General features: G+C 62.3%; 4 protein-coding genes across 4 annotated transcripts; 2 read left to right on the top strand and 2 right to left on the bottom strand.

Annotated features, from left to right (window-relative positions):
* Window positions 1–1,652: 1,652 nt before the first annotated feature.
* On the bottom strand, window positions 1,653–3,049 carry EMIHUDRAFT_444157 (hypothetical protein; the record flags this gene model as incomplete). The annotated part of the gene is made up of 3 exons (XM_005775758.1): window positions 1,653–2,115; window positions 2,184–2,265; window positions 2,553–3,049. The coding sequence occupies 3 exons, from the start codon at window positions 3,047–3,049 to the stop codon at window positions 2,068–2,070; spliced, it is 627 nt and encodes a 208-aa protein (XP_005775815.1). The 3' UTR covers window positions 1,653–2,067.
* A 3,720-nt stretch (window positions 3,050–6,769) lies between these two features.
* On the top strand, window positions 6,770–7,641 carry EMIHUDRAFT_444158 (hypothetical protein). Its single transcript, XM_005775759.1, has 2 exons — window positions 6,770–7,225; window positions 7,294–7,641. Exons 1-2 carry the CDS (start codon window positions 6,801–6,803, stop codon window positions 7,580–7,582), a joined length of 714 nt encoding a protein of 237 aa, XP_005775816.1. The 5' UTR covers window positions 6,770–6,800; the 3' UTR covers window positions 7,583–7,641.
* Window positions 7,642–10,809: 3,168 nt separating this feature from the next.
* EMIHUDRAFT_239765 (hypothetical protein) lies at window positions 10,810–11,507 on the top strand (the record flags this gene model as incomplete). The annotated part of the gene is made up of 2 exons (XM_005775760.1): window positions 10,810–11,175; window positions 11,310–11,507. The coding sequence occupies 2 exons, from the start codon at window positions 10,810–10,812 to the stop codon at window positions 11,505–11,507; spliced, it is 564 nt and encodes a 187-aa protein (XP_005775817.1).
* A 1,480-nt stretch (window positions 11,508–12,987) lies between these two features.
* Window positions 12,988–13,287, bottom strand: EMIHUDRAFT_59127 (hypothetical protein; the record flags this gene model as incomplete). The annotated part of the gene is made up of 1 exon (XM_005775761.1): window positions 12,988–13,287. A coding segment is annotated over one exon (300 nt), but the record flags the coding sequence as incomplete, so codon positions are not given.

A 13,287-nucleotide genomic window follows, 5' to 3' on the forward strand; every position in this document is an offset into this window, starting at 1 on the left:
AACCTTGGACCTCCTCATGAACGACCAAAGACCAGCTCAATACCTCCCGCACAGGATCAAAAACAGGGAAACAAGGAGAAGCGACCAAGAGTCAAACAGCAAAGCAACCAAACCCACCGCCGGCCAGCTCAATACCTCCCGCACAGATCAAAAACAGGGAAACAAGGAGAAGCGACCAACCGTCAAACAACAAAGCAACTAAACCCACCAAAGACCAGCTCAATACCTCCGCACATATCAAAAACAGGGAAACAAGGAGAAGCGACCAACACTCAAACAACTAAGCAACTAAACCCACCGCCGGCCAGCACACAGACACAGCAAAAGCAACCAAACCCACACCGCGGACCAGCTCAATCAATACCTCGTGCAGATCAAAAACAGGAAACAAGGAGAAGCGACCAACCGTCAAAGAACAAAGGGGGTGTGAAAGCCCAAACTTTTGGGTCGGCAAGGAGCAGCACCAGCAGGCCATCCGCACCTTGCACCCCACGTGTGAAAGCCGAACTTTTATGTCGGGCCGAGAGAGCTCTCACAGTACACACAGACGCACAGTAACCGCGGCGGCCCTTTAGCATTTTTGTTCAAGTTCCTCATCTCGCTTTGGCCAAAGTACAGGTTTCGATCCGGGCCACCGCAAATTTTGATCAGCAAATTTCGAGGGGCGGCCGCAAATTTTGAGGTAGATTTTGATTGTCAAAATGTGTCCGTCTTGGCACAGGATAGAGCATATAGGCGGCGAACACGCGGGTGCGCAGGGACATCGCGACTCTGCCCGCTCGCTCGACCCTTTTGCCGCGAGAGGGCGCCGGCCGCGTGTAAGAGGTGGCTGGCGCCCTGAGGCGGCAATTGGTGGCGTGGGGAGTGCGGAACGCTACTGGCGGCGCGACAGGGCCTCTCTCCGCTGCGTGTGCCGCCCATCGGCACGCGGGTGCGCAGACATCGCGACTCTGCCCGCTCGCTCGACCCTTTTGCCGCGAGAGGGCGCCGGCCGCGTGTAAGTAGTAAGAGGTGGCTGGCGCCCTGAGGCGGCAATTGGTGGCGTGGGGAGTGCGGAGAACGCTACTGGCGGCGCGACAGGGCCTCTCTCGGTTGCGTGTGCCGCCCATCGGCACGCGGGTGCGCAGACATCGCGACTCTGCCCGCTCGCTCGACCCTTTTGCCGCGAGAGGGCGCCGGCCGCGTGTAAGAAGTGGCTGGCGGCCTGGCGCCCTGAGGCGGCATTTGGTGGGGTCAGCGTGCGGTGCTGAGTCTTACTCGTCGGCGCTGGGGCCAGATCCCAGCGCAGAACTCTGCAACGCTGGCATACAAACACAAGCAAGAAGACTAACCCTAACCCTAACCCTAACCCTAACCCTAACCCTAACCCTAAAGCCGTAGGTCAGCGTGTGGGGCTGAGTCTTAGTCGTCGGCGCTGTGCGGCCAGATCCCAGCGCAGAACCCTGCAACGCTGGCATATACAGACACAGCCAGACTAACCCTGACCCTAACCCTAACCCTAACCCTAACCCTAACCCTCTAACCCTAATAACCCTAACCTAACCCACACCCCCCAACTCCACACCGCAAATTTGAAAGATCTTGTTGAAAATCAGGCCCGACTGCAAATTTCTTCAAATTTTTCGCAGGCGCTCCGCGCGCCTGCAGATTTTGAAATAAATTCGACAAAATTGGTACCTGGCCCAAATCTCGCTTCTCGGTCTGCTTTCTGTGCTTCAATTGCTCACATGCGTCCTTGGAAGTTGTGTGACCTCCTTTCACCTCCTGCTCTCGTATGCCATGCTGCTATTTATTTATTTATTTACCCTCACAGAGCGTACACCGCGGGCGCCTCTTGCGGGCCGGAGCCCTTAGCCACCGCGCGGTCAAAAGTCTACCGAAAATCGGCGCCTGCGGCGGGCTGGGGGACCGCTTCTCCCCCCGCATGGGTACGCCCTCCTGGGCCCCGCGCCCCCCCAGAGCAATAAGTGCTACTGAGTAGTGTGGCGCTCCCTCATGAGGCATGCGCAGCCTCGAGACCCACAACCCCCGTGTCAGCGCAACGGCGCGGGGCGGAGGGAGGCGACGCTAGTACCAGAACGGCGGCTCGTCGCCACCCTCCCATGGCGGCGGCACCTCGCCTACAGGGAAAGTTTCGGGAAGGTTCCGAGAATGCTCCCGGCCTCTCCCGCGGCGGCGGAAGCCTCGCCGGGCGGCGGCGGCGGGAAGTCTGGCCCACTAGACTGTTGCCAGCCGCGCATCCACTCCTCTCTCCTCCACTGTGGCTGCGGGGCGGCGGGAAGGCGGAAGGAGGCGTCATTCATGCGGCTTGGCGCGCGCGGCTGGCAAAGGCGGCCAGCAAGGAGGCGGCGGCGGCGGCGGCGGCGGCGGCGGCGGCGGCGGCGGCGGCGGCGGCGGCGGCGGCGGCGGAGGCGGCGCGCAGAGAGGGGCGTGCGAGCGGCGGGGGGTGGAGTGAGCGCGGCAGCGAGCGGCTGGAGTCGGTAGCATGAGTTGGAGACAGCGTGAGTTCAATGGCGTTGTGAGTGCCGGCGGCGGCGAGTCTCACCCCAAACTCATCACTGTACCCAAACTCAGCATCGCGCCTCGCGAAGAAGGCGCCCTCGCCGGCGCTGCTGGCGTAGAGGATCGCGCCGACCCCGCCCACACTCAACAAAATCACGGGCAGAGCCCCCAGAGACAGGAAGAAGAAGAGTGCGGCGGCGAAGCCGCCCACCGCCGCGAGACCGCCGAGGTAGCGGAAAATGTCGCGCTCGACGTCGCGAAAGGGCGCGCCGCGCGGGAGCAGCTCGTCTACCCGCGGCGGGCGCGGTGGCGGAAATAGCTGCATGACGGTGCCGGCACGCGGAGCGTGCAAGCGCAATGGGATCGGACGCAATGGGATCGCAATGGGCATGCCCGCCGAGGCTGGCACATGCCGCTCGGGCACATGCCGCTCAGGCCGCTTTACCTCCAGGGCGACTGGGCGCGAGCCGCCGCCGTGGAGGGCCGGAGGAGGCTGCAGCAGCGCTGCGGCGCCCGTAGAGATCAGTAGGACGAGATGGAAGGGCATACGAGCTTCCCCGGGGCTTGGGGGTGGACGGCTGGTGCAGGGGCTGTGAAGCAAAGGCTGGGTCAAAGAGCACAAGGGACAGTACTACGACGCGCTCCATGTCAAGAACGGAATCGTCAAAATTTGTCTCGTCGAAAGCCAGGGCGGCATCGCGCCGCCAACCAAGAGAATCATCTTCAACACCACTCGCAACAGCTCTCGCGCGCCGCCGTCAGTGGCGATGCGCAAAACATCAACAACGCTGCTCGCAACATGCGTGTCGCGCACTCATTCATGACCGGTCTCAATGCCCCACCCCCCTGCGCGCGGGCCTTCTAAGCCCGCGGGTAGTCCCCCCCCATCCCCAGGGCCTCCAGGGCTCGCACCTCAACCTCTCACAGACCAGCGCACAGCGCCATAGGACGTATTTTCTTCTCAATAACAAGGCTGTGAAGTGCCACATGCAAGGCTGTGAAGTTGCCGCAACGGCTCACCGCAGTCCACGCAGCCTTGTTATGAGAATGAAGGGTGGAGAGGGGCCCGTCCGCAGAGCTAGGCGGCGTGGGCGCCCCCCACTGGGGCCGAGGGTAAGAGGACGCGTCTGCCGCTTGCTGGTTCTTGATTGACGTCGTAGATAGGGTGCCCACACGACCCAAAAGAAAAGAGCTTTCCGGCCCAAAAAGGGACGCGCGAGGCAAATCTGATGTTGGAGTGTTCCAATAGGAGCGAGGCCTCTTCCGCTGGGGGACCGAGTGAATAGGAAACGAGGGTTCGAGCGCGCAGGCGCGAAACATCGGAGACAATAGGGGGATCCGGCGTGAAAGAGCTATCGACATTGTACATTGTCATTGACCTTGCTTGACCCTGCCGATTCCACCGATGTCGACGCCATCACCTCTGCGGCTACCGCACTCTCGCTCGACGACACCGCGTGGAATCACACCGAAGGCCTTTGCCGAGGCGATGGGCCGGGTCACGTTGGACCCCGACCCCGCCCCCACCCCTCGGGGTTGGGGGCAGTCGTACCCCCGAGATTTTCAGCTTTCAATTAGTCATGCTGCACGTGCAGAAGCGCAAAGCTTTTGCGCACCCAGAGCTGGGCCACGGTAGGAACATGGGAGGCTCGCCTTAGTGACGTGTGCGCGAGCGGCGCTGTGATCGATTTTCCATGTTTCCACAGCGCTCTGTCCCACATGGGATCAAGAAGTGATCGTTCTGCTCGATTCTGCCAAGCTTTTTTGTATCTATTTGTCAATGCCCATTTACACCCTGCACGAAGATCGCAAGGGCGGGGATCTGTTCCTTTTTACCCATCTCACAGTAGAGGTGTCCGTTTTTATTTATTTATTTAATGCCCATTTATTGTCAATGGCCACAGGCTTCATCCGCACTCAGGTCCGTTCATGTTTTCGGTTGTAGTAATTGCTATCTAACGGATAACAAAGTTGGGCTGGCACGGACGCTCAAGAAAGAAGCACTTCAAAAAACCGAGAGTCCGTTGCTTTGCATGCGCATGGAAGTGCAAGTATAGAGCACGTCCATGAGCACGCCTTTTGGACTCATTCGTCAGCCCGTTCGGCGTCATTACAAGGACGCGCGATTTTATCGTAGCGAGCCCACCATCCAGGTGCTTAATTCGGATGGTCATTGGTTCTTCTGGTGGTGCATAGTATGGCATGAGATTGGCCCCACGTGGTATTGCGTCGCCCTCAGCTCGCGTCAAGTTCCTCTCAGCGTATGCGCACGCAGGAATGATGATATTCTGTGCTAGCAGTCCATGCAAACACGCTTTGCTCACCCCGCAGGCCGAGGGCGGCAGTGAGTGCGTGAGTGTTGCAGCAGTGCACATGCCCTTCTCTCTGAGCACGCCAGTAATTCGCATGTCACCCCCTGAGTCGGCGCCCTTGCGCAAGTAGTTGTATCGGACGACTTCTCGCCAATAAGCAGCAACGTATTCGGCATTCATGAAGCTGGCGTGCACGCTTCCATAGCTCGTCGGGGCTGGACACCTTTCCATAGAATTCTTCACACGGACATGCATTGCGGCAGTCGCATCCAGGCGCGCTCTGCCGTACGCGTCTGGCCAGCCCGTTGCGGCGCAGAGCTCACTGAGTGTTGCTGTGAGGATGACGTCCAATTCAATGTGCAAAGCAGAATCTAGACGTAGAGTGCGCCACGCTGCGGCAAGATAGGCGTACCGTGTGTAGTAGCCAAGCGGGGGCCGTCGCTTACCTTCCTTAGTGCTATGCACCGATGGCCAGAGATCCTGAAGATGTATTATTCCACGCCAGTCAGCGGCTGTGAATGCAGTGGCTTCGAGACTCTCCATGGTCAGCAGCACTGCACGATAATCTTTCACCCAGCCCGTGTGCTCTGCCGTCAACATTCCACTACGATTGCTCAATACGACCACAATCTGGTTGTTGGGATTGAAGAGGCGAGCGGCACGGACAGCACCAATATGACTTGCGCCCATTATGCCGTTGTCTCGTGGTGAGAACACAATGGGAAGGTTAGCGCATGGCGGATCGTGGATCTTTCGCGGGTTACGCAGCGGCACGCAATCGGCAAGAACGAAAACGACAACTGCCAAAGTCATTTCCATGCAGCGTTGACCCGAGAGATATTTCGGCCGATACCCGCGCGTCCGTCCCCCGGACGAATAACTGGAATGCGGGCACTAAGAAAACGTAGTCATTAACCAAAACGATTTCCGCGAAAAATAAGAAACGACGTCCCGCCTCATGTGTCATGAGCAGAACACAGAAGTGTGTACGGTCAGAAAAGAATTTAACGTGCTCGCCCAGGACGCAGGCAGGAGCTGCGCTCCCCACCCACCCCACGCCGTGGTTTCTTAGCTTCGGCCGGCACCACAGGTCAGAGCCGGGATCTAGGAATTTTTAGGTAAAATGACAATAGGATAAGCATAAGGAAGCGCTGGACCGCTCCGGATGACGTTGGCCTTTCCGAGGGTTTCCTCTCGCACCCTACCTGGTTTCCTTTCCGTGTTTCCTGCTCGTTTCCCTACAACACCCTCTAGTTAGTTTCCTCGGGAAACCCCGGGGAAACTCCGTGGAATTCGTCATTTTGGGGGGGCTCTGAGCCGTGTCTGAGGCTGTTTTGGGGCCAAAATCGGCAAAATACCGGGTATTTTGCGGGTATACCTGGAAACCCCCGGCATACCTGGAAGATACCTGGGTATCGTGCCGATTTCCTCAATTTTGCCCCAGATTTTGCCCCAGACCAGCTCTCAGACTCAGGGAAACTCGCGAGTTTCCCGAGGGAAACTCGAGAGAAACAGAATGGAGCACCAAACACCCACTGGTTTCCCTGGAAACTTCCGGAAACGCAAAGTGCTGGGGACCCTCTGGTTTCCCTCTGGGTTGCCGGAAACCCTCGGAAAGGCCAACGGATGAGCGGATGAGGGATGTCGCCAGTCCGCAGTCTGCCACCCACTTGGGATGACAGGAAGACGCACACACCTCCATCCACACCGCCCAGAACACCGCAGACTTGGGCAAATGACAAGTGCGCGCGCCGCAAGGGGCGAAGAGAAAATTTTTGAGCGGGGCCGTCCTGTTCACACTCGTGTGAGGTGTGTGGGCCCTTTCTTGTGGGGCCGCGCCTGAGGCGCGCCGTGGTTTCTTAAAGGTCTCTTAATGCCCGCAACAGACTGTAGGGGAGGAGGACAGGGTCCGCCGGGTCGTGCGCGCAAGTTTTACTCGTTCCTTCCGCTTCCTGCTTGGCGGCGACACCGCACAGAACCTCGAGCATGCAGCAGGAGCCGATCGCTCAGCTCGCGACGCGGCACCTCTACCTCGAGACCCCCGACAGCGAGCTCCTGCAGTTTTGTTTCGTCCGCACTCCGGTGCGCGAGCTTGTTGCGCCGCTGCCTTACCTGGTCGACCCGCCTCCTCCGCTGCCGCTGCCGTGCCCAGAGGTGCTCCCTCCGAGCATTGTGCTCGCGGCGTGCGCCGCTGTGGATGCGGAGGAGGCAGTGGGCGCGCCCGCGCCCGCGCCGCTGGACCCGCCTGGCCGAGCCGCTCTCCTCGCAAGCCTCCAACGGGCTCTGCTGCTCGGGCGAGAGCTTCCCGCAGCCGCGACCGCCTTGCCCGACGAGGAGTGGCGGGCGGCCCTTGCCGAGACGAGCAGCTTTGGCGGCGGCCTCTCGCCGGAGCACCTCTGCCGCCTCTCTCGGCGCGCGGCCCGCCTCAGAGCACCGCGCTGCGCCCCCTGTGAGCGCCCTCCCCGTTGGCCGGCCGCAGGGAGCTTCGCGTCGCGCCGCTGGCCGAGTGGCTGGTCATCCACATGATCCCGCCGCTCGCCTCCGCCCTGCCGCCCGAGGACGACGAGCCACTGCCCGAGCCTTTGTCGGATGCGTTTTGTCAGCTGCTGCACGCGAGTGGGCTGCTGCGGCTGTCCGCCGCCAGCTTTGACGAGAGGGTCGTGTTGCCCCTGCGCGCGGCCGTGGGCGGCGGCCCGCGGGCGGCAGCCGAGGCGGCGCTAGTCTACGTCGCCGCGTTAAGCGAGGCTGCCAGTGGGCCGGAGGGATGAAGGACCAAAGCCGTGCACATATTCGTCGCCGCGTAGATAAAGCTCGCACATGTTGAAGACCGACGACCGCGCAGCCGTCTAGTCGACGGCCACACACACACACATAGTGTCCTTACCACTCGGGGACTGCACCTGTGCAGTTTCGTACCGCTGCGGCGCGGTTTTGCAAAAACCGTTCTGCAGCGGCGCGGTTTTGCCCTTCACCCGCAGCCGTAGATCTCACCGCGAATAGTCAAGGTGGCCCACAGGGCCGCGGGACAGGACACTTCGGAGGACACTTGTTTGTAAGTTTTGGCAGTCTATTTCTGTCAGTAATTTGGATACAGCTTGTGAGTGGTCACTGACTTCACAGTTGGTGGCGGCGGGGCAACGATCCCCGGGACATTACGACAACATGTCGTCGACGGACACAAGCTGGAGCTTCAAGCTGGTGATTCCGGCCTACAACCTGGGCTCCGAGCGGGAGCACACCGAGTGGCTCCGCAACCTGCGGACCTCGGCGAAGCAACACAAGTACCTCCTCGACATCACCGAAGAGGGCACCATCCGGCCGGGCGCGGTCCGGAGCGCGAGGCCGAGGCGGTGGCGATGCGCGTGCGCTACAAGTCGGCCGGCGAGACGGCCGACATCCCGGCCTAGATCGACACGTTCTTCGAAAACCTGTCGAAGACCCTGTCCCGCCAACTCATCTCTACGGTGCGCTGCAGAACGCCGTCAAGGACGACGAGACGCTGACCGAGCTGTTGGCGGACGAGGACGCCGACCACTACGACGACATCAAGAAGGGCATCGCGGCGATCAAGTCGCTCATCGAGTCGGAGGACCCGAACTCCAAGAACGTGCGCACGAAGGCGCTGCGCGCGGATCTCGACAAGGCGATCTCCCCCGACGCTCTCAAGGACCTCACGTCCGCGAGCCTCGCCAAGTACAAGACCGGCATCGAGCAGGCGAACAAGTTGCTCAAGGGCTCCCAGTGGCACCTCCCCGACGAGGTGTCGAGGAATACATCCTCGACGCGATTGGCGCCAAGGGGGCCACGCTCGGCGCAAACATGCGCGTGCAGATCAGCATGCAGCGCCGACTCGCCGAGATGTCGAACAACACGTACGGCCTCAAGGCGTCCACGCTCGCGATGCAGGGCATCCTCGACCAAGACAACGCGGACCGCGCCAACGAGGCCAAGGAGGCTGCGCACGCGGCGTTCGAGGCGGAGGTTGCCTCGCAAGGCGCGCTCAAGGAGAAGTTCGCGGCCGCCGAGTCCCAGGTCGCCGCTCTCCAGGCGCAGATCAACTCCGACAAGGGCGGCGGGGACCGCGGCGGCCGCGGAGCCGGTGGGCGCAAGCCGTGCCCCCACTGCGGCGGATTGCACGGCGGCAAGTGCGCGGGCGACCTCATCTGCAAGGGGGTCCCTGTCGCCAAGGTGCTCGAGGAGCTCCCCGACCGCATCGACCCCGAGACGAAGGTGCGCATGGCCCAGTCCTCGTACAAGAAGGTGTGCGCCAAGCACCCCGGACGCACCCTCCCGCACAACCCCTTCGCCAAGAAGTCGGACTCCACCGCGGCCGACCACTCGGAGGTGCGGGCGGCGCTGGCCGACTCTGTCACCCGCACGTTCGACTCGGACGGCGTCGTCGGCGGCTTTGTCGCTGGCGTCAACACCGACCAGGTCGAGGACACCTTCCCTGAGTCCAACCCCATGACACAGCCGCGCCACTTGCACCGGCCGTCGGACTTCTGGGAGGCGATCTTCTGTGTCAACCTCTCACAGACCAGCGCACAGCGACCTCGGATGTATGATCAGAGGCAGAGCCTACGAGGGGTGGTGGAACCACATGTCACGGCCACCGCCGGCTCGACGCGACGATAGCCTCCGGAGGCTGACTTTGTCTTGAGCAATTGCGAGGCGCACCATCATCGGGGACGATGTCGACGAGCTGGGTCGCTCTCGCGGTAGCCAGGTAGCCCCCCATACTAGTAGCACCAGCCATGGCCTCAGGGAGCGCGGGCGAGGGCGCTGGGAGCAACACGGACAAAAAACATCAAAATTCATCGTTTCCACAGCATCCGTATTTGCAACTAGTCAAGCGCCGGCCGGCCACGCGACCACCCCGTCGTGTGTGCCGCCGGGGATGCGCAGCGGACCCTGGAATCGCTCGGATCGCGTGCAACTGGAGGACGCGGTGTGTGTCGCACGGTTGTTCGGTGCGTCGCAGGTCAGGCTGATAAGGACTGGCTACGCGACCATCGAGATCGAGCTGAAGAACGAGAAGGCCGCGGGCGACCGCGAGTCGGAAAAGGCGGCGGAGCGCTCGTACATCGAGCGCACCGCGCCAAAGGAGAAGGAGCTCACCAAGGAGCAGCTCGCGGCAAAGGCCGCGGCACGCAAGGCCAAGAAGACCCGGCAGAAGGCGCGCCGGGCGCAGGAGGCCGGCGAGGCCGAGCGCGCGGAGCCCCCGCGCGCGCAGCTGCGCGAGAACATCAAGTACGTGATGGCCGGGCTGCGGTCTGCAGCTGCGCAGGCGCACAGCCAGGCCGGGTCCAACATTGGGGTCGAATACTCGCTGCCCCCGGAGATGGACGACGGGTATCGACCACGCGGCCCCAGCAAGCTGTACGCCACAGTTCCCCAGGGGACCGTGGCGACGACGGTCGCACCAGACTGGCTCGCGAACGAGCTGGCCGGGCGCGGCAAGGTTGATGCGGCATGCCGCGACCGCATGGTCATGCACCTGATGACGGCCGCCGGCGCCTCGGCGCCGGCCGACGCCGTGTTCAGGTTCACGGCCGGCGAGGCGATGCAGACCGAGAACGACGAGGAAGGAGGACACCTACCGCTCCGAGGAGTATTCTGACGACTGGAGGGTGTCCGACTTGTAGCTGGCCTCACCCATATCTTACCCCTTCTTTCTGCCCCCCCTCCTCCGACCCCCCAGGCTAGATGGAGCACACAGATAAGCCGGATGAAGATTCTGCCCCACACACAGCCCCTTTATATGATCCCTTCACCTTCGCCTCGCTGCTTGGTGTTTCTGAACACGTAGTCGTCCACGCTGTGGGGGTTGTGTGCGGGTTGTGTCTGGGAGGGAGGGAGTGGGGTGCAGGTTGCTCACCCACCCACGGCACCGGGCCGGTGCACTTGTGGATTTGGGCACTGGGTGTGGAGGAAGCAAGTTCGTACACTACCCCCCCGTCTTGATCGAGTCGGCTCGGCGATCACCGCTGCTGCAATGACAATCGACGGCGTGTTGCAGCTCGACGCAGTTGCAGACGAGCTCGTACACGAAAACTTCACGTGCGACACGCGCGACCACGAGGACCACACCTTTTGCGGCATCATGTTTGATCTCGCGTGCGAGACTGAGCGGCCTGTGGAGTACATTGAGATCTCGTCGGTGCACGTTCGTGGCGCGCTCGGTCCGATGACGGTATGGACGACGCCGGGCTCATTCTCCGGCAAGCATGAGACGGAGGAGGCGTGGACAAAGGTGTACAGCGAGACGCACGCCCGATCGCACAACGAGCTTGTCGAGCTGCGGCTCCAGAGCCCCCTCCGCCTCAAGCCGGGAGAGAGGCTCGGCCTCTACGTTCACTCGGTCTCGCCAGCACACCTGCAGCGTGCTCAAACAGACAATTCCTAGACCCTCCAACACACCGCCAGCACACCTCCAACACAAGTTCCCAACCCCTCCCCGAGAGAGCGACGCGTCCCGTCTTGCGGTGCCCGCAGGCCCTCCCCGGCGACGAGGGCATCGTCTACGACAACTGCCGCCGCTCGATCTCCTACCACGACCCGCAATTCGTCGTCTACTCGGGCATGGCGCACCTCTCGTACCGCCCATTCGGCACGTCCGGCTTCTGGGGCAGGCCGTGGCGGCCGAACCGGGAGTTCGTCGGCCGCGTCTCGTACGGCGCGGCGAGCGTGTGATCGAGCCGCTCGCACAGTTCCCTCCCGAGGCGTGACCCGAGGCGGCTGCCGCAGGAGTCCGCTGGAAGATGTGGTCGCCGTCCGTGCACGCCCAGTTCCCTCTCGGCTTCCGCGAGGCGGTGCGGACGGTGCGCCGACCGCTCGCCCTCTCGTGCTCGCATCCCCCCTTCTCCTCCCCCACCCCCCACCCCCCACCCCCCCCTGCCCTCTGCCCGCCCGCAGGTTCTGATGGGGAGTCGGAGGACGGAGTCGCTCCTCTACCTGCTGCAGGACGAGATCATCCTCTTCACCTTCAACAAGATCTGGTGGAACGAGTGGGGGACACAGATGGGCGCGAGCAGCACCGGCGCCGCCGCGCCCTCGGCGCCGCCCGCCGCCTCGGCCTCCTCCTCGCCATACTCCTCCCCGTACGGCCACTCCTTCTTCGGGCACCCCTTCTTCTTCGGGGCGGGAGGAGGTTCGTCGAGCGGCGGGTGCGGGTCCTCCTCGGCAGCCAGAGGCAGCCTCGCCAGTTCCGTGCGCCGGCTGCTCGGCGACAGCGACGAGGAGGAGGAGGAGGACGAGATGTCGGAGGAGGAGGAGGAGGCTGGGTGGGCGCGCTGGGCGGAGCTCGGCGACGAGGAGGAGGAGGCGGACGACGACGATGACGAGGAGGAGCAGGAGGAGGAGGAGGAGGAGGAGGAGGAGGAGGGGGGGGGGGGCGAGGCGATGGACGAGGGAGAGGGGGCTGGAGCGGGCGCCGCCTCGGCGTCTGGCGCCTGCGGCCGGATCGAGGAGGGCCTGCAGCGGATGGCGTGGATGCTCCCGCCGCCCGGGCCAGAGGCGCAGGGCTCCGCAGAGATGTAGCGCGCCGCCGTGTCGACAGGGCATCTCTCCCTCGCCGCACTCGCACCCGGCGGCTGAGAGTTTGCAAGCTGGTGGATGGGCGATAGTAGATGGCGCACGATGCTTGTGCGGGCACTATGCCCATATGCCGTATCCGAGCCAACCACATAGCGGGGTCGTTCGTGTCGTCGCGTTTGTGTAGAGAGGAGTTTCAGGACTAGGCCCAGGTGGGCTTGGGGCCAGGGCGGGGGGGCGGGTCGGCGTTTTGCCATGTAATGCCTCGTCCAGCGTCCAGGGACTCCACGTGTACACGCAAGAGCAACGTGTTTCATCCGAACAAACAGTAAAAAACTGATGAGCTCGTTTACCTCTCGTAGCCGCAGCCGTAGCGCCGTGCAGCCCCAACTCCAGCCCAACTCTGCGCTTGCCGCTCTACCTCTCTTCCGTGTCTCGGGTTGTGACGAGGGGTGAGGGGACACGGATTGAAGATCCCTCACACCAAGATCGTGCAGGGCGGGGACACATGTCCCTAAATCCCATCTCGTCTCAGAGTTTGACCGTTTTATTTATTTATTTAGGGCGCATCAGTGATCAGAAAAGGTATCAGGCGTGAAATTCAGGGGAGGGGGGCAGAAGGCAGTTTGCCTTCCTGGTAGAGCATCTTCTGGAGCTTGCCAGATTCAGCCAAGGCCTGCACGTCGCTATTACCGCCGACGTGCTGGCCTTTGATCCAGACGGAAGGCACCGTACGCTGCCCCGTCATTCTGAGAAGGCAAGCCTGGATGGCCGGGCCATCTCGGCTGTGGTCGAGCTCGATGACGTGCGGCGGCGTCTCAAGTGTCACCTTCGCCGTGTTGCCATTCGCGCCAAACAGTGCCTTGGTCTTAGCACAGTGTGGGCAGTACGACTTTGAGAAGATCACCACCTCGGCGCTCGCAATCAACTCCTCGACCAG

The sequence above is a fragment of the Emiliania huxleyi genome (genome assembly GCF_000372725.1).
Source record: "Emiliania huxleyi CCMP1516 unplaced genomic scaffold EMIHUscaffold_294, whole genome shotgun sequence".
Taxonomy (NCBI): domain Eukaryota; phylum Haptophyta; order Isochrysidales; family Noelaerhabdaceae; genus Emiliania; species Emiliania huxleyi.